This window comes from Lytechinus variegatus, chromosome 8 (assembly GCF_018143015.1).
Source record: "Lytechinus variegatus isolate NC3 chromosome 8, Lvar_3.0, whole genome shotgun sequence".
NCBI classification, from domain to species: domain Eukaryota; kingdom Metazoa; phylum Echinodermata; class Echinoidea; order Temnopleuroida; family Toxopneustidae; genus Lytechinus; species Lytechinus variegatus.
This window is the reverse complement of record NC_054747.1, coordinates 32,278,796-32,305,172: the sequence shown is the minus strand read 5'-3', so window position 1 is coordinate 32,305,172 and position 26,377 is coordinate 32,278,796. Positions and strand designations below refer to the sequence as shown.

General features: G+C 34.1%; 2 protein-coding genes across 4 annotated transcripts; both read right to left on the bottom strand.

Moving 5' to 3' along the window:
* Nucleotides 1–133: 133 nt before the first annotated feature.
* Nucleotides 134–5,569, bottom strand: LOC121420366. Its single transcript, XM_041614969.1, has 4 exons — nucleotides 5,467–5,569; nucleotides 4,377–4,700; nucleotides 3,546–3,869; nucleotides 134–375 (listed from the first exon to the last, which is right to left on the bottom strand). The coding sequence occupies exons 1-4, from the start codon at nucleotides 5,519–5,521 to the stop codon at nucleotides 209–211; spliced, it is 870 nt and encodes a 289-aa protein (XP_041470903.1). The 5' UTR covers nucleotides 5,522–5,569; the 3' UTR covers nucleotides 134–208.
* A 4,795-nt stretch (nucleotides 5,570–10,364) lies between these two features.
* On the bottom strand, nucleotides 10,365–26,353 carry LOC121420364 (tyrosine-protein kinase receptor Tie-1-like). 3 transcript variants are annotated; one of them, XM_041614966.1, is made up of 14 exons: nucleotides 26,343–26,353; nucleotides 22,407–22,445; nucleotides 19,682–19,708; nucleotides 17,828–17,914; nucleotides 17,127–17,157; nucleotides 16,001–16,071; nucleotides 15,130–15,300; nucleotides 14,594–14,698; nucleotides 13,944–14,125; nucleotides 13,591–13,695; nucleotides 13,202–13,307; nucleotides 12,583–12,679; nucleotides 11,765–11,864; nucleotides 10,367–11,333 (listed from the first exon to the last, which is right to left on the bottom strand). In XM_041614966.1, the coding sequence occupies exons 6-14, from the start codon at nucleotides 16,020–16,022 to the stop codon at nucleotides 11,274–11,276; spliced, it is 948 nt and encodes a 315-aa protein (XP_041470900.1). In that variant the 5' UTR covers nucleotides 16,023–16,071; nucleotides 17,127–17,157; nucleotides 17,828–17,914; nucleotides 19,682–19,708; nucleotides 22,407–22,445; nucleotides 26,343–26,353; the 3' UTR covers nucleotides 10,367–11,273. The 3 variants fall into 3 exon arrangements, with proteins under 3 accessions (XP_041470899.1, XP_041470901.1, XP_041470900.1); XM_041614965.1 differs by lacking the exon at nucleotides 17,127–17,157 and having other exon boundaries at nucleotides 10,365–11,333; XM_041614967.1 differs by lacking the exons at nucleotides 16,001–16,071; nucleotides 17,127–17,157 and having other exon boundaries at nucleotides 10,365–11,333.
* Between the last annotated feature and the right edge of the window lie 24 nt (nucleotides 26,354–26,377).

Genomic DNA, 26,377 nt, shown 5'->3' with positions numbered 1-26,377 from the left:
ATTTACTCCCACTGTGACTTTGTTATGTACCCTCAGGCCTTGACTGTGCAACGTTTTTTGAGCTCATCCGATCAAGAAAAATTTAAAAAATGATATTCTTTGAAATGTCACTTGGCAAGTTTTACTTCTTCTATGTAGTCAGGTAGCACATATGTAAAATATCAAAACTGCATTACTTTATCTTCTTTTGCATTCTCAATTTAGCTATTTAAATAAGAGTTGATGAATAACAATCACCCCGTTTTATAGTCCTCCTTAGCAGTATGAACTGAACAATGATGATGATGATGGAAGCAACTAGAAGGATGACTAAGACAGCAATCCCTATATAGTCTCCAAAACTCAGACCAGACGGTGAGGATTCGACCGTGGTGCCTAGGTATTAAATTTTATATATTTTTGTTACCGTGGTTACCTAGTGAGTAGTGTGCGGAGAAAACATTACAAAATAATAATGATGCAACATTCATCTTAAAAGAAATGGTCGTTTGAAACATTCCACGCTCTTATTTAATCACAGATCACCTACTGTTATTCAAAGCCTTTCTGTAAAATTGGCACCGACTTACCTCCTTCAACACATTGTTTACAGGATCGCGTTTCAATGCTCACTCCTGCCACATGTAGACATATAACGATTCAATAAGTACAGGATGTATATAATATTGATGTACAATGTATGTAATAGTATGTAATATTGATTGTGCCGATTTGCTTGTCTTGTGACAGAAAGCTTTAAAAACATTAAAAATAAATACTAGTCTACACCCACATCGTGGCTTTATCCCACATCATGCGCATGGTATATGCCTAGTCTAGTAAACACTTAGCCTAAATATTTTAACATTTATTTCTGGTTAAGCTATACACATTTCGCACAATGTCTTCGTCTATAACACCACTCTGAATGATTCGATGAATTGTTTTTGAATCTCCTTTTATTTGAAAACTTGCAAAATATTGCATACATGAAATGGGAATAAGTCCATCGGGGCATAAGAAGAAAATTGATAATAGCCCTATTGAATTCAGCCACGAGATGACGAGGCTGTTCGCCGATCCGAGGCCATCTGCTAGGAGACCAATAACTAAGTTTACATGTTTGTGGTTGGAGTTTGATACGACGAACTTCCCGAAGTCGGATTTCAGTTAAAGCAGCAGTGATAGTAAGGTAATTTCAAACGTCATTTCAGTAGAAATCTTACACTATACAGTACCAACATTTATATTCATGTATAGAGGATTCGCTGAATAATAGAAATTATCAAAGCAGAACTGTTCTTTGAAAATATGAGGCTGTGTTAATGCTGAGTCTGAATAAACAATAAACGGACTTTGGAATCTCCTCGGATTTGAAATATAGGAGACAAGCAATAGCTTTACAGGGATCGATGCACATCAACTTTACATTGACCGTTCTCAAGTTTGTATACATGTATTGTCATAACTTTCATGAACATGCAGTATTTCATCGTAACTATTACAGATATATCAAGCCTCTAGCGCAGAGTGCAACGATTAAGCATTCTCTTACATTTACGTTTCTGAAATTCAATATCACCAAATTTTGTACATATCTAACCATGTATTTTTATACGTTGAAAAGTTTTGCGTTCATCGTGAATGTTGTAATTGAAAAATCCGCTTAAAATATTTCAATTAACTGAAAGAGGTTACTTCATAAAAATATTTATCAAAGTAATATATCCACATAAAAGCTCTTGTTATTTCGCTTTCGAGGTTACAATTTTCCCGTTTTAAGTGTATAAGTAGGTTGACTACCTTTTCAAATAGTATTTCATTTTAGAGAAAAAATATCTTGTTTCCAGAAGTGATTTTCTGATTCTGTATTTAACATGGCTATGAGTAAAGAGAAAAGTTCTATTATCTCGAAACAATGCTTGTATTTCCATAATTTCACTGAAAAAAGTGTTTCCACCTATTTCCCAGAGAAGCTATTCGCACGGGTAACAGAGGATTTAATGCATGGCTGGTCGTCAGCAAAACGGAGTGTCGAGTGAGTCTGAGCGCTAGCCTGTAAAACCTTTTCATTTTATGAAATTATTAAAATTCAAGCATTTTTTCAAGTTACAAGAACTTTTTATTTAACATTTCTGTAACTGAATTATCAAGTCAAAGAGCAGATGCTGAACTTTTTAAAATTGTGGTTTTCTTTTTGAAACCCAGATACGCCAGTCAAGTGACTGTTTGGTATCCCTCCCTTAAATTGTGTTTGATCATTCTTGCGTGAAAGATACAAAGGCTGTACGTAACTTTTCTTGGAATAAAGCAGAAAGTGTAAACCTTCTTTTTATCAACATTGATCCACCACGTGGACTTTCTATGGAATAAAAAAAGGGCTCCCAAAGAAACCTATCAAATTTTACAAGGACACCGCACAAATTCCTCTCTCTCTCTCTCTAAAAAAAGTTTTACACGGGTCCGCTTCAGTTTTCTTTACTATATAAGCAAATTCAATGAAGAGATAGTTCAATCACAAAGATTCTATAGCCCCTAAAATCAATTAGTTTGATAAACCAAAGTCATAAAGAAAGACCTTCCCGGTTATGTTATCACAAATGTCCTTGACAGTGATTTTTTTGACCACAAAGAAACTAAAGAAACAAAATAAAAAAAAAGTTACTGGAAGTTCGGGAACAATGTTACAGCCACTAACAGATTAGCGGGGGATAAGCGGGCGATAATGTGAACACCGTGTTCTATGTCTGACTGACCGCTCTTTCACACGGTAAAAAATGGTAATTTGAGTGATGATTCTAGTGGAAAATAAGACTAATGACGAATGTGTATCACGTGCGAAACCAAACTAGAACGTCATTAGAATCACAGTGACAATTACAACAGCAATCATCATTAAGTTTCACGTTTGAAAATGCCCTGAGTGAGATACAGGCACACACTGAGTTCAAACCAAAGGTTCAGACTATCCCCCGTTTACCAGGACATCCCAGGGGGCGGGGTGCGTATGGCTGTTTAACTGTCCCAGTCATTTAAATTTTCCTGGAGCTTGTTTGTGATTGAGCGGATCGATAACCATGCCCGTCTTGACATGTGTAATAAACTGGGAAGTTTGGACACCTTTGAAAAGGATGTTTCAGTTTTTAAAAATGATATTTATAACGAAGACCTCTTTGTGTGAAAAGCTTTGCATTTGTTCAGTAATTATGTTTGCACCAATATGATTTCTTTTTTGTTCTCTTTTTCTTTCCTGTTACACATGCATGTACACATATAAGAATAAGTCAACTACAATTTCTTTATTTCCAAGGGGATCCACACTTTACAAGCTTTGCTTTTTAGTGTATCCCCTCATTTCCATTTATATGCTTGTATTATACTTTTTTTCTGTTTTATGAAGTAAGAATGCCCTTCTGTAAAAATGTACTTGATTTGTATTGCTTATATTACTTTGTATTATGTTCTAAATCGAAATAAAATAAAAAGAAATGAAAATTGAAAAAAATGAAATAAAGTAAGGGTTACGAAATGGTCTTCAAAGATTTTATACATGCGTCCTTCCTTACCTTTCACAGCCACTACTGTGGCAGGAGGTGTTGATGATGCTGTTGTAGTAGTACATTGATACCGTCCTTCCTCTTCAAGTTGAATAGCATTGATTCCTAAAATTGACGTATGAATATCAGTACCTCTTCGTAGCACTATGTTACTGTATCTTGCTTGAGGTGCCCTGTCTATATCCCCAAAGTATAATAGCTGGGATGAAACATCATCTGATGCGAAAGTCCATTTAAATGTTGGGGCGCTCTCTGAAGAAGTACAGGTCAATGATACATCATCTCCAATTCGAACAACCATTGACGGAGGCGGGATCACTTGACTATGTATGTCTGCAGAATTAGAAAATCATTCTTTGAACTTGTACACCATGCTAAACCCATGCATTTCCCGATCATCCCCCATCATAATTATCTATTCTTTCTCCCTTTGTCTATCTCTGTCACTCTTTCTTTAAAAAATATTCCCTTACCAACGACTGCAAACTTATAACATTATCGCAACGGACTTTTACATGGAAATTTTCTTCATCAAAGACCTAACATGAGTTTGTTAGTATAGTAACACCTCCTATAAAAATAAATAGATAACAGAAATAACTTAAGTAAAATCAATCACTCATAAGATATTTGAAATTAAATAAACCCAAAAGTAATATTATTGGTAATGATAAAAAATAATAGTAATCATAACAAAGAATTTAATTTGTCTTGCTTATATTACTTTGTATTATGTTCTAAATCGAAATAAAATAAAAAGAAATGAAAATTGAAAAAAATGAAATAAAGTAAGGGTTACGAAATGGTCTTCAAAGATTTTATACATGCGTCCTTCCTTACCTTTCACAGCCACTACTGTGGCAGGAGGTGTTGATGATGCTGTTGTAGTAGTACATTGATACCGTCCTTCCTCTTCAAGTTGAATAGCATTGATTCCTAAAATTGACGTATGAATATCAGTACCTCTTCGTAGCACTATGTTACTGTATCTTGCTTGAGGTGCCCTGTCTATATCCCCAAAGTATAATAGCTGGGATGAAACATCATCTGATGCGAAAGTCCATTTAAATGTTGGGGCGCTCTCTGAAGAAGTACAGGTCAATGATACATCATCTCCAATTCGAACAACCATTGACGGAGGCGGGATCACTTGACTATGTATGTCTGCAGAATTAGAAAATCATTCTTTGAACTTGTACACCATGCTAAACCCATGCATTTCCCGATCATCCCCCATCATAATTATCTATTCTTTCTCCCTTTGTCTATCTCTGTCACTCTTTCTTTAAAAAATATTCCCTTACCAACGACTGCAAACTTATAACATTATCGCAACGGACTTTTACATGGAAATTTTCTTCATCAAAGACCTAACATGAGTTTGTTAGTATAGTAACACCTCCTATAAAAATAAATAGATAACAGAAATAACTTAAGTAAAATCAATCACTCATAAGATATTTGAAATTAAATAAACCCAAAAGTAATATTATTGGTAATGATAAAAAATAATAGTAATCATAACAAAGAATTTAATTAACGCGTACATTAAATGATTTATTTATCCGTTCATTCATATACCATATAAACATACATGATTAAAGGGACAAATAAATATGATATATACAAAAAAATATCATCAAGCACCTTACGTGCTGTCCAGCCAAAACCGAAAACCATCCTGTCCAAAATGTTTTTTTTTCCACCCGTTCGAGTAATACCCCCCAAAATAATATTAAATAAATATATAATGAACAAATTCACTATCTCACTAAAGGATTAAGCAAAATATGGCTGTCAATTTTATATTTCGAACATTTTAAATCTCAATGTCTGTATGTTTAATGAAAAATAAAGGAAGATAATCTCTTAGCATAGAAGATCAGAAGGGTCATAATTATGATAAATACACTAAATGAAAACAAATTACCGTAAACAAGCAGAATGGCTGTATAAACTCGGAAAGCCGTGAAAGGTGCCATCATTATCAAATTATTTATGGGTTTCCAATGACTTTGGACCTTTTCTCATCCCTTGTCGATGATTCTTCTTGGAAAAAAACATGCATAGGTATAAAAGACAAGTGAAAACTGATATTCTAAATATTATCTATTCCTTCAACATATATCAACAGTATTTTCGTAATTGCTTCTTAAATCGGTTGGGACAAACAATCTGTCAGATACATGACAAACTAGCAATTTTATCTAGTTGATGGTTAAGGAATTGCTTAAAAAACATATTCATAAAGCGAACCTTTTGCTTGTGCGTTTAAGTATTTTACTTTTTTCAAGCTACATTAGAGCAGCTTGAACGTTTACTTGATTGGGGCGTTTGGATATTTCTAATCATGCTTTTGTACCTGAGAACCCGGAGATGTAAGAAGCCGACATGTACATTCATTCCCCGAGTAAGTTCAAACTGAATGCCAACTACAGATATATAAGTTAATTAATCAGGGGCGTACGCAGAGGGGAGGATTTTTTTTTCTTTTTTTAACTCACTTTTTACGCAGAGATTCAGAACCCCCTAACTTTTTTTTTTTTTTTTTTGGGGGGGGGGGGGACTTTCAAAAGAACAAGTAATCAGAGACATTTCATGAAGCTCCCTCATATAGGGGACGGAGGTACATATTTTATGGAATTGCCCATTGTTCAAATAGCTTCTTTCTGAAGCCAGAAGGCAAGAAAATTGTTTAAGCGCAAACAAAGCGTTATGCATACGAAATAAAGCAATTACTAAGACGTGATATTTTGCTCGTGTTTAAAGCAATTGCTACTTTCTATGCATCTGACCCAATGTTCTCGAAGTTATAAAAAAAGAACTTGGCATTGGCATAACATTTTATCCAAAATAGATGATTACAGACCCTATTCCTCATTCGACGAACACGAAAATCATGTCGAAATATTTAGACACTCAATAAATATGTCAAAAAACTTTTTATATCCATAATTACTTCTTTTACTGTGATAAAAATAATGAATTTTAAAAAAGCTTAAATAATGAAGGATATAATACATTTTATCACTGCTTATACCGGTGAGCGGGAAAGACTTGATATCCATGTGCTGAAAAGAGAAACCTCGTATGAACAAACAATTATAAAGAAATCAGGACGCTGAATCATTTTAGAGTACCCTACTTCCTCCAGGAGCAAGGTGACAATTCATCGGAAACGTATACATGGTATTACTATTTTGATGCATATACGGTGAAATACAATACGAAATTCGTGTATTCTCAAACTCATTTGCTTATATAAGGGAACTGTTAAATTGTAGCAATCGTCGTCCGAGGAACACGTGTTTCTCACTGTTCCTAGATTATTTTATGACAATGTCTACTATACGTACTTAAATGCTGAACTGGGCGTTGTGGCGTGCGCCTGTGATCCTAGCTATGTGTGGATGTTACAAATTGATGCAGAGGTTCGAGCCCTGGTCACGTCTATCGGATGGTGACATTAAAGGTCGATCCAGACGTAAATAATCGTATCTCATTGATACACGTCTGACAAAACTCAAATACACACACACTGAACCTGCTATCCTTACCTGGTGAAGGAGTAAATAGCAAAACCAGTAGTTGATAGAGAAAGATGGAGAGAATTGATCCAGATTTCACTGAATGAGGGGGTACTTCAAACCGGGTAATGATGGTATAGTGTAGATCTATTATAGATGGGCAATTCCAATTAGGTTTGGGTATAAATGGTTAACAGCGCTGCAATGTTAATCTTTGAACCTGCGTCGACACATATTTTAAGTATAGACTTACTTCACCCGCAGGATAGATATATGAATGTACTTTTATGTAGGTGTTAAAGGCAAAATTCACCATGACGAAAACTTTATTGTAAAAATATCAGGAAAATGATAATAAAAAATCAAGAAAGTAATTAGAATTTTAAGTTTTTTGAATTATGACGTCAGATAGGAGCAGCTGCCTGTTTATCATACTATATTGATATTGATAAATTTCCTTTATTATAATATGCTGTATATACAATAAACCATCAAAAAATTATTTAAGCAAATGATATTTCATTGAATTTTGTAATTCATGATAATAGAAAGCTGTAATTAACCTTTGATAGATTTCCCCAAAACCTTCATATATTTTTTCTGCTATATTCAAAATAAACTTTTTGACAGGGTGAAATTTGCCTTTGGGAATATAATAGTCACCCGAACAGGCATGGAAACAGACCATCTTCTTCAAATTTAAATATAACAGTCTGTGAAAATTTGTTTACTTCTCTCCATACACCAACACCTGGGTCTGTCTTCCAAAGAGGTTCGATTGATCCATCATCATAGACTATATGGAAGTCCATCAATGTCATAATATTTCTTCTACCGGACATATGCATATTGTCCGTGTTGCTGGCTTTCCATAGATACTGCTGTTCGGATCAATCAGAACCCTTTGTAAGACGATGTCCATGGCTGTCTATACTGCAGACACTACACATATAGAGAACGTAAACACAATTATGTGTAGCATTTCATGGCTTGTTATATTAGAAAGACCCGACCAAGTCAATATTTTGGGAACAATGCTCACTGCAGTATTTTGCACATTTTTCGATTGTTTAAATAATCTGTCGTAGAAAGTTATGACATAAGCATTATCAAGATTAGGTGATAAAACATTCTGGCAAATCATTTGCAAAATTTATTTGTCATTTTTTAAAAAAGTTATCATATAATTGATAATATGACCATTTTTTATCTTTGCAGTTTTTATTCGTCATAAAAATAATCAAAGTATACAAAACATATCGTTTCACTTCAATCAAAATGAAAATTGTATAAGTAAATACAACATAATCTTAATTTACAAGAAATTGTATCCTAGCGCTGCCGACAGGACGATCCATTAACCGAAGAAGAAGGGGGTACGGTTATACCCAACGGTCCAGTGTCATCCTGGCGGCATCGCCGGGTATAGCGCAACCAAAAAATATGACATTTTCATGTATTAACATGACATCAAAAACACCACTACAACATGAACAGAAGAGAAAACAAAGTCACAAAAAACCGACTACACAAAATATTACAGTGGTTACAATTTATGCAATGGAAAAATACTTGTTTATGTTTTGCCATCTTACATTGTGTTTATTGAGTTTGTTTTTCGTTTTTGCAATAAGTTCTTCAGTAACTTTATAAGATAAAACAAATGGTCATTTATTCGTATATTTACCCCAACAATGTTTTTAAAATGTATTCTAACACAAAACACAATGCTTTTGTATCTTAACCTTAGTATATTTCTGATCATCCAGTAATTCAGATTGACCAACTGATTATCTAGCGTTCATTCGATTACATATTAGCATGATTAAAACTGCTGTATCTCAACCATATGTATAACTACAGTATTACATATACATGTATGAATTACGTCTTATAGCAGGAGAATATTTATTGATCTTTTAACAAATATGAAAATGAATAGCCCTAACATAGATCCTACTCCGAGATCGATAGGGAAAGTGTTCAAAATCAAGTTGGTTTCTCCCCAAAACACTGAGTAAAGTTTTACCCATTGGGTAGAAAGGGAACATGCATGTTTGCTGAGTCGTGTCCTTTACCCCATATTTGGCTATTTAAACGCAACATTGGGAAAAATTTATTAGATATTCGGTATCTTTTTACCGAACCACATCATAGACGTTCCCATTTTTCCCAACATTGGGCAAACCCTTTTTTAGAGTGAAATGTAGGGTACTATTTCATTAAAAAAATAATAAAATGGGATACTACTATAAAATTATTTATTTATAATAACCTGGGGCTCCTTACCGCATCTTTATATATTGATACAGGTCTCTTTAAGCGAAGGACATTATGAATTTCAACAAAAAAATTCGCTTGTATGAGCACACCTACTTTTAGAAAATCAACGAAAAATAATTTGCGGAAATTTATTATATGAATAAAAGTAAGTATTAATCATGAAGAGTGCATGGATTTTTAACTTAGAAGATACATTTTTCCTCTAAAAGTAAATGTTGTGTCCTTCGCCAAAAGACTCCCTCGAGCGCCACTACCCCCATCCCCTACACACATACACAAACCACAGTACTCGACCCAAACAAAAGATTATATAAAAAAAAGTTTACTTTCATATAACTGATGAGACCAATGCCTGAATATAAGTGTGAATAAAATTCCTTTTTTCAATTTGGGGGAATTTTTCAAAGTGTATACTTTTTATCGGTACGAAATGTGGTGTCATCCGTAAAAAAATATTCAAAATTCACTAATAATGATATACTGTATATGCAATATACAAAAACATAATATTATTATACAAATGAAAAGTCAGACTCTATATGAAACATGGTAAGTAAAAAAGCAAAGCTTAAGTGCATGTTCGGCATATATACTGTACATTTATTACATACAGGCACGCACGCGCACAACATATGCACGTACTCACATTTTACAAATCAATTCAATGTTCTCTTTATTCGCATTAAATATGCACAAGTAGATATACAAAAATAAAACAATAATTTGCCATTTACATTCAACATAACAAATGAAAGAAATAAATACTAGGCCTACATAATCCGAATAGTAAATAATCACACGGTAAAAACTGTATCGAACGTACACAGTAAAAACGCTGTTTAAGATTTTATACAACGCTGTTTACTATATGAACCTTACAGTAGTTGTTTAAAAGTTTAAACTATCATGTTTAATTTATTGAAGATTCGATACTGAAAATTAAACTTTGTTGTTTAAGATTTTAAACACTTGTTTAAACCGTTTAAATAGGTACTGTAAGGTTCATATAGTAAACAGCGTTGTATAAAAAATCAAACAGCGTTTTTACTGTGTAAGGAATAGATTGATGTGAAGAAATGTCGAATGGGAAATGCTCTACAACTACTTACAATTGAACTTGATCGTGTTTTATTTTCATTAACATAAAAAAACTTATTCCAATAACCAACTACAACATTAAATAGCGAGTTTAATGATCAGCTTAATTTTACCTTAGATAATTGGAAATGTTACTTTTTGCGAGATTGATAGTGAGTGAATAATGGTGCTTAAATTTAACTTGTCAGAAATACATTCTCGGAACATTTGGTTATAATTTTTAATGTTTTTTCTGTATTACAAATAGCTGTTAAAAATTAGATTAATAGCTATTAACCTAATATGATTAAAATGACTTAAAAGTGGTAAAATAACTGTATAATAAATCAATTTGAGTGCAAAGCTTGGTAAAGTATATTTTGGTCACGATAAGCATCAAGCATCTCTTCCTGAATTAGATATTGTAGACGTGTGAGAATCCTATTGAGATATTCATTCATTGTTACACCGAAACATTCTCTATTTTGCAAATTACGTTGTTGGCATCATTCTCTTTCGTCGAGGTGAGATTGGAGTGTTTACCTTTATTCTGTTGCTTGTCAGGAAACAAAATCGACGGGAAAGTCTGAAAAGGGTCCCTTGAATCACTGTATAGGTCTATCGAATAGCCAAAAATGTGATATATCAATATATCTCTCATTATTTATCCTTACAATAGTTTTGAAACAATTTCTAAAAAGTTCAAAGTGTAAACGGCTTGTTAGAGTGACGGGCTTTTTTTCCAGCGTTTTTACATGATTAATGTACGTCAACGATCAGGCACACTTATAATTATGTAAGGAATACATTCTTGATGATATTCTTACACGATGGATGCGGTAAGTATAATTCACATATCACTGGTAGACGCATACAACTGCTCATCCAAGTCATTAAGTGACAGGTAGCTCTGTGAAAATTGAACGATACAGACAATTAAAGTCCGTTATCAATCAGCCAATAGCAATGTGATATAAATAGATAGTATTCAGCATTTTTCATCAAGCAAATTCATAATCAAATTTTTGAATACTTCAATATTTACTGAAATTACAACGTTATTACAGATACAAATTATTAAACAGGGGAAGAAAAAAATAACAAATCTACGGGGGGAGGGCAATCTGAGGCAACCGGGTACCCAAATTTAATTTCGGCTATTGAATATGGGAAGTAAGTCGCATGGCTTAATTATTCTAACGCGACTGCATAGTATAGTATACAGGTAAAACAATAGATTTCAATCGTATGTTGCCCTATGGTTGATAAACATGATAACAGCAAAGTCAAGCAGTATCACAGCAGGAGATCAAATTGTGTGGAATCAAAATTTAAGCTTACATGAGTCTTTTCTAGAATCCTTTCCAAATCTTTCAGGATCCGATCAAAGTTGGTCCTCTTTGTAGGATCCTTCTCCCAACATCCAGTCATAACCGAGTACCTGTGAAATAAGATATCAGTTCTTTATTCACAATGCAATAATAGTCCATGTTATCATTTGTGAGCCACAAATAGAGATTTACACCATCCTTAAATTCATGTGATATTTAAACAGTCTTTGTTCATATTATAACACTTCTTTTTTATTACACCACTTTATGCATGGACGTACATAGGTCCATACCTTATGGGATTGCTCCTGTAAAGGGAACGAATTGACGTTCCTATAACACCGTAATTATCAAAGGGGAAGGTCACCCTGAAGAAAAATTTGTTTTAAAAATGCCAGAAAAAAATCATAAAATAATAAAAATAATAATAACCAATTTTTATAAACCGCTTTTCCCAGAATGGCTCAAAGCACGTTACAGCATACTATCACCCTGGTCATGGATTCATTTCAATCCCGCACGAAGAGTCCACAATTTCCACTCCCCGGGGATCATTCCTTGCATTCATCGCAGCCTCATTATGGTGCTGGCAAAATCAAACATACAATATCTTTTACATCCTACCGGGTACACATTTAGCACCTGAGTCGAGAGTGGCAAAGTGTGGATTAAGGCCTTGCCAAAGGACGCTAGACCGCGGTTGGAATTGAAACACACGACCCCCTGTTTACAGGGCGATAGTCAGAACAACTACACCACGGCTCTTCCACTATATTGATGAAAGCTTGAGGAAAATCTATCAAAGATTAAGAATGTTATTGAAATTACACTTCTTGTGCACAGTGACGAGGGCGTGGCATCTGGTAACCATTAGCAACCTCCGTCTGAACCGCGCCGAATGTTTTATTTGGGTATGGCCTTGCACCTATCAGAATAAAGAAAGTTACAATGCTCGTGCTCTGAAATAAAGGTAAAAGTTTTACTTTATCATGTATGTATTGCAATATTCCAGTACATATCGTTTCTCATAGTCAATCAAAACTTTGTGCGTTCCTGTCTACTTTTCATTTTAATAACTTAATTCATATCAATTTTAAAGCATATTAACATGTTTGACATCACCCGGCGTTTCAGTTCAAGAAGAAATTTGAATTATTAACTCCCGATGAAAACGAATAGAGATATTTAATTTTTTCCGTCGCTTTTTTATTGGATTTGAAAGTTGAAGCAGGAAAATAAGGGCAGTGGTGTAGTACTCATGTGATAATTGTCGTTGCGTTGGTATCATTTAGCCTATCAGCACAGTCATATTATCATTATTGTACTGTGACTATTATCATCTTCAAAACAACCATCGTTAATATACAACATTATCTATGGATATGTAAGATTTAATAATCGGACATTACACATTTACAAACATAACTTCGTGCACACCCTTTCTTACCCAGTGTCACAATTTCCCACAAGACGATACCAAAAGACCAGATGTCTCCTTCTGTTGTTTGGTCACCCGTTACCATGGTTTCTGGTGAACTCCATCTTGTAGGTTTCTGTGACGGTATACAAATTATCGTGTTAAAGCAATAATTCAATCGATTGCCAATTACAATCTGTAGTTAACGTATACAATTTCAAAGAATAATGATGTAAAATCAGCAAATCTGGTATATTTGCAGGCTGAGTAATAAAACCAAAAGGATCAATTCTTCAGATACCAACCTTGTTACATTAAATACCAGATATTTGCGTTTATCTTCAGAAATAGGAGAAGAGCTCTAAATGAAGTTACAAAATAAACATTCCTTATTATTTGGCATAACACATCACACTTACAGCTACGTCACCGAAGAACGATGAAGAAAGTCCATAGTCTGATATCTTGCATTGTTTTCTTTCTCCTAGCAACACATTGTGAGCGCAGAGAGCTCCATGGATGATCTGAATAAAAAGGAAAAAAAAAATATTACAACCAAATCTATGAGTCATTGGGGGTATTATTTTATTTGGATCTTTTTCATTGTTTGAGAATGAACAAGTCTCTTGGGTTACCCTTCCACTGTTTGAAACTGAAAGGTTCCCGAATTGATAATAACATAAACTTGAAAGTTAATTATATTTCTAATCCTAACTAATTTCCGTTTCACCTCTGATTCCCTTTGTTAAGGGATACCAATAAATGATGTTACCTTCTTAGAAGCAAGGAAATGCATCCCTTTAGCAACCTGCCAAGCCAAGTTAAGTAGGGTACCCTCATCAATACGAACACCGTTTGGTTTGAGATTGCTGTACGTAGGTTGAGATTGCACCCCTGAAGTCTGTAGATAGGTAAGTAGTGTACCCCCTGAGATGAAATCATACAGGATACTTCCTACAAATTGAATGTATATAAACGATCGTTGCAGAAAGGTATGTTCCGTGACTTTATGTTTAATAAACAATCCTTAGTATTGCAGGAGAAGAATGGAATACTATGTCCTGTGCTTCGCTTTTCTTGAATCAGACTAACACTAAATCATTTCAAGGGGTTCTGTGATCGTAAAATGAGGGGATTTTTTTTAATTTTTTTTTATTTTTACTATTACTCATGATTTATCATTATTACCCTTTATCTTATTTATAGAATTCATGATTACTTTGAATGACATTTCCAAAGCTGGAATTGGCCATTTTCTTTCAAACTGCGGACTCCCCGGGACTTACATGTAAAAACACAATGCAAAACAGTACTTACGACCTAGATATATCTATCGTTTAAACTAGAGGATACATTTCACTGTCGTTTACAGAGAACCTCTTGTATTTTAATTTCCGATATCATTAAAGAGGCTTTACGTACCTTGCTCTTTACAATATCCTAGACATCTTACAATATTTGGTTGATCCGATAGCTTGTAAAGTACCTTGATGGCTTGAAGTACGTGAAGTGATTTTGTCACGCGATCTATTAATAATGGTACATAAAAATAATATCATTAACATTCACTTAAAAAAATATATATAAATTCAAGGATTATTTTCCCATGACCAATTTCTGGTGAAGTAACAAGATAATAATAATGAACACTTTTTAAATTGTGGGCATGTACATGTACCTCATTTGCGTACCCCTACCCTCCTCCTCATGTTAGGCATGTTAGTTGCATCCAAGAGAACCCGACTCTACTAGTCGTATGAAAACAATTTAACCAATTTCTAGTGAATCACTTTCCAATCTACATTATCTACATGTCCTGAATGACATCCTACTATTATTCGTTAATTAGGATATTCATTTTTTTATTGTGATGACAAATCAAGCATGATCTTAAAAAGTTCGAATTTCCGTCATATTCATTAAAAATGCTTGAATAAGTGAATTACGTACACTATTACCTGGTATTTGCCTGATAGCAACATCAAGATGTTTTTGGTTTGAGCGGAGGTCTCCTTTCCATACCACGCCGAAGTCACCCCGTCCAATCGAACCGAGTCTGGTAAAGAATGTCAAGTTTTCATGGGCAATGACGAAGGAGTGGGTAGCACCAAGTTTTAACGCTGTGTATGCTGCATTGTTTTAAGAAACGTAAAAGAAATTGAGTCAGAACACTTACTGCCATAATCAAAACATCAAATCCATCTGAAATAAAACAAAGGTAATTATGATGAACGTAGGTTTATCGTGCTCTAGTATATAGAATGTGATGTTCATGCAACAGATTAGAGATTAAGCATTGCAAAATTCAACAGTTCCTCTTCAGCTCTCTCTCTCTCTCTCTCTCTCTGGAATGACCTTCCATTGAGGATTCGAACAATTGGATCGCTTTAAACATTTACAAAGTATTCAAAACCCTTTCTCGTTTCTTTTTACTTTGGTTGAATATGTTACTGTAATTTGATCTGACCATACCTCCAGACAGGCAAACATATTTTTTCTTGTATCACTCCTCGCCTCGTAATAGTTTACTAGATAGATGGCGCACAATAAATGCTGTGTTTATATTATTAGCATTCACACAAAAAATACAAGAGAAACCGTTTATGTGTATGTTAGCTATTTAGGTTTTACAATTTGGAATTAGCATCATATTCATCAGTAAATGTGATGATTTTGAATTATGAGGATGTTGCAAAGCTACGGCACTATGTCGCAGATGGAAAAGATGTTATTGAAAACTATAGCCGTATATCTGATATGAAATATGATCCGTGATATGCATAATTATAGAGAAAAGAAAATTAGAAACATTCTTGCATAATTTTTCACCTCGATCTCCGCTTTGAATCATCTCATAGGCCACGTTATCATTCCCCTCCTGTTGTGTATTTACTTCATCTCTGTACAAGGAAAGTATTATTTTAAAAATAATAAAATAATTTTTAAATAATTGATTGTTTTACATCGATAAGGAAAGACTCCAAGATGATTTAATTTCATAGTTACTTACGCCTATTCAAATGGATTTCATGGCACTAACAACATTCCTGCACAATCAGTGAAACATTGATCAATAGATATTACCGATAGCGATTATCTATCTTAGAGCTTGTATAAAAAAATTGTTGCTATGAATGGGATTAAAAAATAACTTGAAACTACAAAAATTACAATATGATGAATACGTAGTACATTTTCCAAATATGATGATTAGGCAAGAGTAGAAACGAGCAAACTCAATAATACATTAGTAGCTAGTGAACCAAAATCTGAAATTCTATCATATACTAAATATCATTAGAAGATCAGATATTTGAAATGGGATTTATACTGAGCATTAAAATATATATTTCCTAAAATGAAATTATCCTTTTGTCTTTATGTTGCACGTTATATACCATGTATACATGCACCTTGGTAAAATTGCAAAGTTGCAATTGGATGCACTTGTATTAATGCTGACAGGTATGTTGAGGTGAAGGGTATATAGTTACAATTGTGTTCGGTGCTTTGAGTGGTTTGGTATTTGAAAATAGTATATAGATATGTGTGAGGGTAGATATTCGGTTGTGTCCTACCAGTTTCTGAGAGTTTGATGGTGTGTGAGTGTTGAGGTTTTGGGGTTTGAGTGTGGGCGTGGCAGGATGTGGAAATGCGCGTGTGGGTGTACGTTTGATAAGGTAGCTATGTGTGCGTGCATGTGTGTTAAAGGTTCATAAGTTTGTGTACATGAACGCTTGTAAATGTGAGAAAGAGGGTGCGAGGGTGTTTGTTATTATAAAAATGTGTAGATGGGTGTGCGTGTGTATATTTACATGTGGGGAGAGTTGAGGATGTGTCTGTGTGAAACAGTTTGTGGTAATGAGGATTTGTATACAGTATAATGCGAGAGGGGATGTTGGATTGATGGGTGTATTTGGGCGTGTGATTAATACCCCTTCCCCCTTCCACTTACCCTTTGTCATTCTTCTTTGACTTATCGAACTCTAATAAATAAAATAGTAAATGTAAATAGACAATATTTGCCAAAGAGTTATAAGGAAATGAAATGAAGCCACGTGTAAGCTGAGATGTGAAAAAGATTTATTACTCGAGGTTAAGATGTTAAAGATAAATATACCTTCACTATAGGTTTTCAGTTCCAATTTTTCCATAAAATAAATATAAATTACGGAAGAGAGGTTTTTTACAAAATGTTAGCATCGAGAGGAAATCTGGTAAAAACTAGTAACCAACCCACCTTATATACGTGATAATACACCATACAGGTATCAGAGGAGAAAAAACATGTTTGCTATGTCTTTTATGATACTCTCAGTATTCGTTATTGTTCATGGGCGTAAAATACATGACGTCATACGTTTCAAGTTGGACGGGGATTAAACAGTAGTTCACCCCCTCCTAAACAAAAGGTTTACAGCTTGGATTTATGGAATTGTAATTGTTATAGCCTGTATGTTGCAATAAAATATTTATTATTCATCATAAGGTTTATAGGGCATATAATCTTGTAAAAAAGTTCAACTGTGCGCCTTTACAAATACTGAGAGCACATTTGGAGATACACCTTTAAGGTTGTCCCCTTTCTTGAAGGTGTAAATCAACTTTTGCATTCTCATTTTAAACATTTTAAAGGAACTGATGAATAATAATCACCTGGAATATTTTTTCTCACTGGAAGTATGAGCTGTACAATGTTGATGATGATTGAAGCTAACAGAAGGATGGCTAAGACAACTATTCCTGAAGAGGAATGAGAGGGAAATCCAGGCGGAGTACATAGGTCGGGTGTGGTCTATGATTGGTGAGCAAGGTTCCTCACCAGAGGTTAAAACAGTTTTTACAAATTTAATTGCTATTAAGGGGATGGTCCGGGCTTAAAATATTTATATCGAAATAAATGGAAAAAAATTCACAGAGCAAACTGCCGACAAAAAATATGAAAGTCGGATAACAAATAACGAAGTTATTGAATCTAAAAATTTTTCGATATTTTGTGAAAACAGGCTGCACATCGTAATGAATATTCATTAGGGGTTAATGATGTCACATCCCCTCTTTCCATTTTCTTATTTTATAACATGAAATCATAATTGCTTCATTTTTTTCATACATGTGTAAATGATGTGTCTCCATCATGATGAAATAAGTTGCAGCAATAGATAAATAATGCACTTAATCAGTTGTCTATCCAATTGTTGTAGTTCTTGGGAGAACAATTTTGAATGAACCTAATTTCATATAATAAAATACAAAGGAACAACTGGGGATATGACATCATCAGCCACACGTGTGAAACTAAATTAGAACATGATTAGAATAATGAACGCTTACATTCATCATTACAACGAGGATTCAAGATTCATGTGTAAAAAAGGCCCTTAGATTTACCATGGATCCAGAGGTACTAGGTCCGCACTTCAACCCAGTATGCGATACTGTATGTTGACCCCTGCATTCATCTCATTTATACCGTGTATACAGGTATACGTTTTTTTTTTCAGCCTTAAAAATTGGTCAAATTTGCAATTGTCGAACCTCCATCAAAACATATCCCGAAAATTGTAATAGACGATTATTCTAAAGTTAAAAAAAAACCTTTCCACAATATATTCATACAGTAATACTAAATTTATACCAGTTTTCCTTTGCCGCTCCCACCCTCTCCTGCACCAAAAACATTAATTTTCGAGCGAACTTTTTTACAACGTTAAATTAAGGTACGTATTTTAATTTCATTTAAAGTCTGCAGTATAATTCCTTAATGATAATATCAATGGATATAATAATATTAATAGTACTACTACTAATAAAATAGTGGCAATAAGAGGTATAAATAACGTCATCAATCTGGAAATATTCTATTCGGAGGTGCACTGTTATTTTGTTGTAATATTAAGATGGAAAGGGGAATATCAGAAAAAACGACCGATCATCGAAAGAGGAACTTTTGAAATAATTTTTGGACTCGACACATCGTCTGGAATCCAGGAAAAAAAATAATAAACCGACTTTGGACCCTATCATCTTAAATACCAAATAATAATCGCATATTGTTGGCAAATAAGCATTTAAGCGACATTGATATTTGCATGTCATAATGTTACATATAACTTGCCATGTCCAATTTATTTATTAATTTTGGATGACAGGTAAAATGGAATATTTGGTGACGGATGTACGTTTGAACCTGAATTTGGGGATTTTTATGCCTAGGGTTTAATACAGATTTGCATGTCTATCCATGTTTTATTCTATCGTTGTGAAGGGAAAATACTTGTATGTAAAAAATTCGAAAAGTGCAAAATGACTTCTTCATAAAATATTTAGATAAGACATCTTGCTATATGTCAATATGTGCAGTCCACATTCCATATCGCCAAATATCAATTCCTAAACAGTCTATATTGGTTTATGGTCCCCATTCTAATGATTTGATTCAGTTGTCGAACAAATTAAATACACAAAAACTGTAAATTAAATTAATAAAATGTCGAAACTAATACATACCAATTGTCAACGGGGGTATAGTTGAACCTGTTCATAAAAATAAAAGTCAATCGAGAGAATCAATAAATAATTTTTTTGGAAGGTGTTTCTGCATTTATTGAAAATTCAATATATGAAACACAGTAATCATAATGCATACATGCACAAAGAAATACAAAATGAAATGAAAGAATTACAAATTGTGACGATTACATAATAGAATAATTTACATAGACATACATATAATACAAAATGCAGTGGACAGCTATCGTAAGCAAATTTTTTGAGAGAATAGCAGCGTGTTCTGGTCGTCATCTTTCCTGATGACTATCAGAACACGCTGGTCGAAACGTCATAAACTAGCTTGGTTCTGTTGTAATAAACTTTGATGAATTTTAAGAAAACAAAATGTATTATTTTTTGATCAAGAGGCAAAAGTATTCCAGAAACTGTGGATAATCTTGATGTTGGAGGCCACAATGTTGCTCGTAGCGAGCATGTTCAATTTCTATGAGTAATTATCGATGAGCATTTGACTTGGAAACCCCACTTAGAGTCAGTGTGTACAAAGGTTTCTCGAGGTGTAGATTAAGATGTGTTTTACCTGAGGTTATTTTAAAAACCTTATATACCAGGATTGTGCTTCCCCAACTGACCTACTGCAAAGTTGCATGGGGCAATACTTTTAAGACTTGCATTGACAAACTAAAAGTTTTACAGAAGAAAATTTTGAGGCTCATCACCAATTCAACTTCCAGACATCATAGTAAACCCTTATTCCTTCACTTAAAGTTGCTTCCACTTGATGAGTTAGTTGCATTTAATCGGTTGATTTTCATGTTTAATCTTCGTTTTTGTCCACAAATTTGCCACTTTAAAGACATGTTCCCGATTAACTCCCAAATACATAATTACAATACACGTGAACAAAACCTCATCCACCGACCTTATGTAAGAACTATGTTTCCTTGAATTCTTTCATAACATCTTGTATTAAAGAGTGGAACCGGTTGCCTGCTGATATGAGTAACTGTACAACTATTTATCGGTTTAAGTACAATGTAAAATATCTCTCTTTGATAATCTGGGTTAAATCTAGTACAGAAAATGAAAATGGCGCTATAGATCTGCTTTTCGTGTGCAAAATTCATCTATATGCCTCTAGCACACAACGTAATGAGCATTATGTTTTACTCTCCCCCGAAATGGGGGATTAGATTCGAATTTTCGGGGGATCACTTCCATTGACAAGTGGATACCAGGAGCGATCATGGGGTTTTTAAAAAACACCATAAACAAGGGAAGCATGTCTTTTCCAGAAAATGAAAATGCATCTCTTAACAAGTACTTGGCTCCTGTAATCCTACAAGTACTGGAAATGTATAAATTTTTAAGTATTTTAGACATCGTTTTTGACACCCTTATAACGTTACATTTGGCCTATTAATACGTAACGTACTTGACCACTCTTTCGCTTTTTACGCATGGCCGCGCCTGGTATCCACTCGTCAATGGCATTGGGCCCCCGGGTGGCCTCTGGAGCTCAAGAAGGAACCAAATGTGGCTCTGGAAAGTCGTCCTAAATCAGATATATCGCTTTTACCATAGTAGCAACCAGAATTTTGCACACAAAAACGCAGATTGAATCCTTCCGTTGGAGTTGCGAAACGAAAACAATTCTCATGTAACACAGTTTGCATTGCAGGACAGTGTTTTACGACCATGACGACGGACCCAAAAGTCTTCCAAAATCAATACACCGTCGCAAAGTCCGTCTGAGTTGGCACAGCGAAAAGTGGGGAATAACAGCTGCCGGGTACGGATCCCGGTTCCACAACACGTGAAAGGACGAGATGAATACATGAATATTGATTGGGCAGACAGAGTGTATTGGCTAACGCAGCCACTATGCATAGTTGAAACAATGTGAAGCAAAGACAATAACTGCAGCCTCCGCCTAGATAATAGGCTAACTCTGTTACGGCTCATGCTATAATGAAATGGACTAAAACAGAAACGATTCCATGATTGTATGCTGCGGGTAAATATAAAAAAAAATACGTTTTTACAACGGAAGATAGCATAAATGTCAATTCAGGAGATCCTAAAGGGCTCCCGTGACGAGCTCGGTCGATTTGCTCCCTCGCTTTCGAGTTCCTTTTAAGAAATTTACGGGCCTTGCCGCCGCAAGAAAAGTAATAACCAAGGGCATACTTTTCACGACTAAATCGTAATGTGTTCAAATATTTTTTTTCCCATTTTCATTTTAAGCGGAGTTGCTGGGGGTGCTGGAATACCGTATGCGGCAACCCTCGAAGTTATCACGGCATGCTCAACTAGTGAAATTTGACCAAAAGCACCTCAACTTTGAAGTGAAAAAAAAATTTGCTTGTTATTTTCTTTTTCAAAACCAGCACCACATTTCGAAGAAAAAAAACACCCTTCCAATGCCAATGGTTTGCCTTGATATCCTTTTGAAGTACAAATGTATATCAATTTAATTGTTTTCGTTTCCATGCAAGCATGATTCTCGGGAGCTTCAAACACACCCTTGTTAATACAAAGAAATATAAACTAGATAAAAACTTATCTGATATGCAATATTGCATAAGAGAAAAATTTGTATCCCTTTCCACTGATAAAGAAAAATTGACTATCTGTGCAATATATTGAAAAGCGTGGCATGTGATTTGCAATCTTCGATAAAGTATGAATTGATTAAATAATAGGGAACAGGAGTACATACCAGTTGTGGGAGAAAGGAGGGTTGGTTCTGTCCATTGTCCTATGAAGGAGATAGTTCAAAATATATAAATACTGCACAATTTTTCATCTATAAGTACAAATGAATGTGAAATTTTTATTTTTTGACCAGAACTTTTCACACTCCACAGACCTCCAATTTGCAGGCATTATAAATTCGGGGCTACATTGATCATTGATAGAGGCTGAGGCGTGGTTTGTTGAATGCCATAATCACAATTCATGTTTTTTATCATTCATATCCCCACATTTTCCATGTTCATATCGCAATTATCAGGTTCTTATTTTTCACTTAAAACAATAATACATGTAAATATAAAATCATAATGTGATTATTATATATTCCTACGCATTGTATATATTTACTAGCATTAGTTTGGAAATAAAGAATTAGTAGAAAGCTTCGGTTTGTATTACTTCTCAAGTTAAACCTTTGTTACACCTACAAATGTAATAACACCCACAAATGTAACAACGCCCACAAATGTAACAACACTTTACCCACAAATGAAATATTTTTTATCCCCCACAAATGTGATAATGACTTTACCCACAAATGTAATAAATTTGAAGAGATTTTGGACGAATCCGTTCTCAACTAAAATCCTACGTTCATATAGCGCAAAAGTGCAACGTCTTTTTTTTTCCTGACCCGGTTATTTCAAAAATTATAATGTAAGTCTAAACTAAGATACCATAATGATATTCCAGTGGAATAAAAACCGAACTTAGTTCTCCAGACCAAGTTAATTGAAACTTGTGGAATAAATGTCCTTTTTACTTATATGGCGATATTGAGAATATATGCGCTAAGAGTATACTGAGAATCAAGCGTAGTATTTTGTCCAGACCCGGTTACTCAAAACTAAAACATTTTAGTATTGTGTTCATATAGCGAAAAATGCAATGTCTTTTTTTCCAGACCGGGTTATTTAAAAAAAATATAATATAAGTCCAAACTAAGATACCATAATGATATTCTTATGAAATAAAATGAGAATCAAGCGTAGTCTTTTCTCCAGACCCAGATACTTAAAACTAAAAACTAAATCCCAATAGTAATGTGTTCATATAGCACAAAGACATTTTTGCGGACCCAGGTTGTTTAAAGCGTTCAGCAAATCTTTAAAAAAGACTACACAATCTTATTAATGTTGAACAACATGAAAATAAAGTGTAGTCCATCATCCATTACCGAAAAAAATCATTATAAAAAATAATAATAGACCCTACACTCTTGGCAATATTGAATAACATGGAAATATAGCATAGTGTTTCCTCCAAACCGAGTTATTTCAAAATTATAAATAATTCAAATACCAGTATAGAGACCGCATAATAATGTTGAATAACACGGAAATATAGCGTAGTCTTTCAGCCACACCAAGTTAATATATTATGAATAACAATACAACAGCACCAAAACAGTATAAATGTTGATGAAATGCTCCCAATCAATTTAATCGTGCTGAACAGGCATAAAGTCTTAGATATAAAGATTTCATATGTCTTATAATTGAAAATGACAAGGTTTGGAATAGAAAAAAACTTAATTTAGTTTGAAGGGTAGTTGGGTCTTAGATTTTTATGATTGTTATTTTGAAATAATTGGATCTGGGGGAAAGACTACGCCATTTCCCCATGTTAAAAGACGAGAAAAAGGGGAAAAAAGAAAAAGAGAAATAAAAGAAGAGAGGAAAATAAAGATAGAGAAAAGAATTAGATAAAAAAAGAAAAAAGTAAGAAAAGGAAAGAACAAGAAAAAAAGGAAAAGCATAAGAAAATAAAGAAAACAGAAAAACGAAACTAAAAGAAAAGAGGTGGGAAAAAGAAAAGACAAAGAAAAAAATATTCACAGAAAAAACAAGAGAGAAAAATAAAAAAAAATGGGAAGGAAAGAAAAGAAAGTAAAATAGGAAAAATGATGCCGAAGAGAAAGTAATTTCCATCCCCACAAAGAAGGATCCAAATCAAAGCAGAGGCAAAAACAGTCATTTTCTGACTGGTTGCCAACTCAACACAAGAGAGAATTAGAAGAAGTTATTCAGCATTAATAAGATAGGGGGTCCTTTTAAAATGATTAGTAATTTTGAAATAAGTAGGGCTGGGGAAAACTTTACACTGTATTTCCATGATATTCAACATCAATAAGATTGTGGGCCTTTTAAAAAAAATATTATATGTATTTTATGATTTTTTTAATCGAAATATTTGGGTCTGGGGGAAAGACTGTGTATATTTCCATGTTAGTCAACATCAATAGGATTGTGGGATCTTTGTTTTATTATTATCTATCTTTTTTATGATTCGTTGTTTATAAAAACTAGGTCTTGAGGCAAGACTACGACATATTTTCAAGTTATTCAACTTTAATGTATTGTGGGGTCTTTGTTAATATCGTTTGTTGGTTTTTATTGTTCTTTTTATTTACTATTTTGAAATAACTGGGTCTAGAGCAAAGACTACAACATATTTTCATGCTATTCAATGTTTCTGAGATTGCAGGGTCTTTGTTTTTGTTGTTGTTTTGTTTTTAATGATTTCTTATACCTAGGTCTGGAGGAAATACGCTATATTTCCATGTTTTTCAACATAAATAGGATCGTGGATCTTTGTTTATTATTATTATCATTATTTATCATTTTTATTAATAATTTGCTATTTGAAAGATGTGGGTCTGGATGAAAGACTACGCTACATTTCCATGCTATTTAACATTAATAAGATAGTGAGGGTCTTTTTTATTAACATTTATCATTTTTACTTGCTATTTGAAGTATATGGGTCTGAATGAAAGACTACGCTATACTTCCATGTTATTCAATATTAAGAATAATTAATGTTGGGATCTTTATTTGGAAGATTGTTTAAATGTTTTATACAATCTGGTCACTATATGAACGCATTACTATTGAGTTTTAGTTTAGAACACGTTCGCCCAAAATCCCTTTAAATTCATATCACTTGTGGGTAAAGTCATCATTACATTTGTGGGTGAAATTATTACATATGTGGGTAAAGTGTTTTTACATTTGTGGGCGTTATCACATTTGTTGTTAAAGTGTTATTACATTTGTAGTTGTTATCACATTTGTGGGCGTTTATTACATGTACATTTATGCGTGTAACAAACCTCCCCTTCAAACATTATTCCAACATCATCCTGTGCATTGAAGTTTGTACCTCTTTGTAAACCAAAATTTCCACCGCCTTTTTTTCTGTAATCATTTTCTCCCCCTAAACTATACATGCACAATGATGGAAAGTGATTTCTGCTTTATTTTGTCCTTTTTTGTTGTATAGAAAGTAAAAATAAAATACTCTACACTCCACTGCAGACGCACACATTCACAACCACACACCACCCACAAATCCTCACCCACACTCAATGGAGTTGGTCTACATGTACCATTGCAGACACACCCTTACACACCCACACGCTCTAATTGGCATTCAAGCACAGACATCCCCCTCCCCCACACACACGCGCGCGCGCACCGCACATCCCTCACACAAATAAAACCATACATAAATTTGCTGTTTCATCTCGCTTCTCTCCATATATTTGGACTCTGTCGGGTTGTATCGGAAGTAGCTTCCCCCCCCCCCCTCTCTCGTTATCCTCACTTTTTTTTCCATACTCACACACACGCACCCAGAACATGAATACACACGCACTCACACACCCTCACCAACATAAACTAAAATATATGCGCGCACATACCATCCATGGGCACATAGATATTGCGCGTCAAAGGTCAAAAGCATTTTTACTTCTGGACCACTATGCCCGCTATTATAGACCTACGTGACAAAAAAAAAAGTTTTGAACCGGGTGGGGTTTAAGCCATTTAATTGGAGTGGAATGGAAAAATATGATAAAAATGTAGGAAAGGGCATATGGGAAAGGTAAACTTACCGATGCATGTCGGGGCGAACAGCGATATCTTATTA

What these genes read in the sequence shown, in the direction of transcription:
- LOC121420366 (XM_041614969.1), bottom strand. Translation starts at nt 5,521, where the DNA reads ATGATGGCACCTTTCACGGCTTTCCGAGTTTATACAGCCATTCTGCTT. An exon ending in AGCCATTCTGCTTGTTTACG is followed by an intron (nt 4,701 to 5,466) that starts GTAATTTGTTTT and finishes CTAATTCTGCAG; the next exon opens with ACATACATAGTCAAGTGATC. An exon ending in CACAGTAGTGGCTGTGAAAG is followed by an intron (nt 376 to 3,545) that starts GTAAGGAAGGAC and finishes TTTAATACCTAG; the next exon opens with GCACCACGGTCGAATCCTCA.
- LOC121420364 (XM_041614965.1), bottom strand. An exon ending in AGTGAGAAAAAATATTCCAG is followed by an intron (nt 16,072 to 17,827) that starts GTGATTATTATT and finishes TTCCTTGTACAG; the next exon opens with AGATGAAGTAAATACACAAC. An exon ending in GATTCAAAGCGGAGATCGAG is followed by an intron (nt 15,301 to 16,000) that starts GTGAAAAATTAT and finishes AAAACAATGCAG; the next exon opens with CATACACAGCGTTAAAACTT.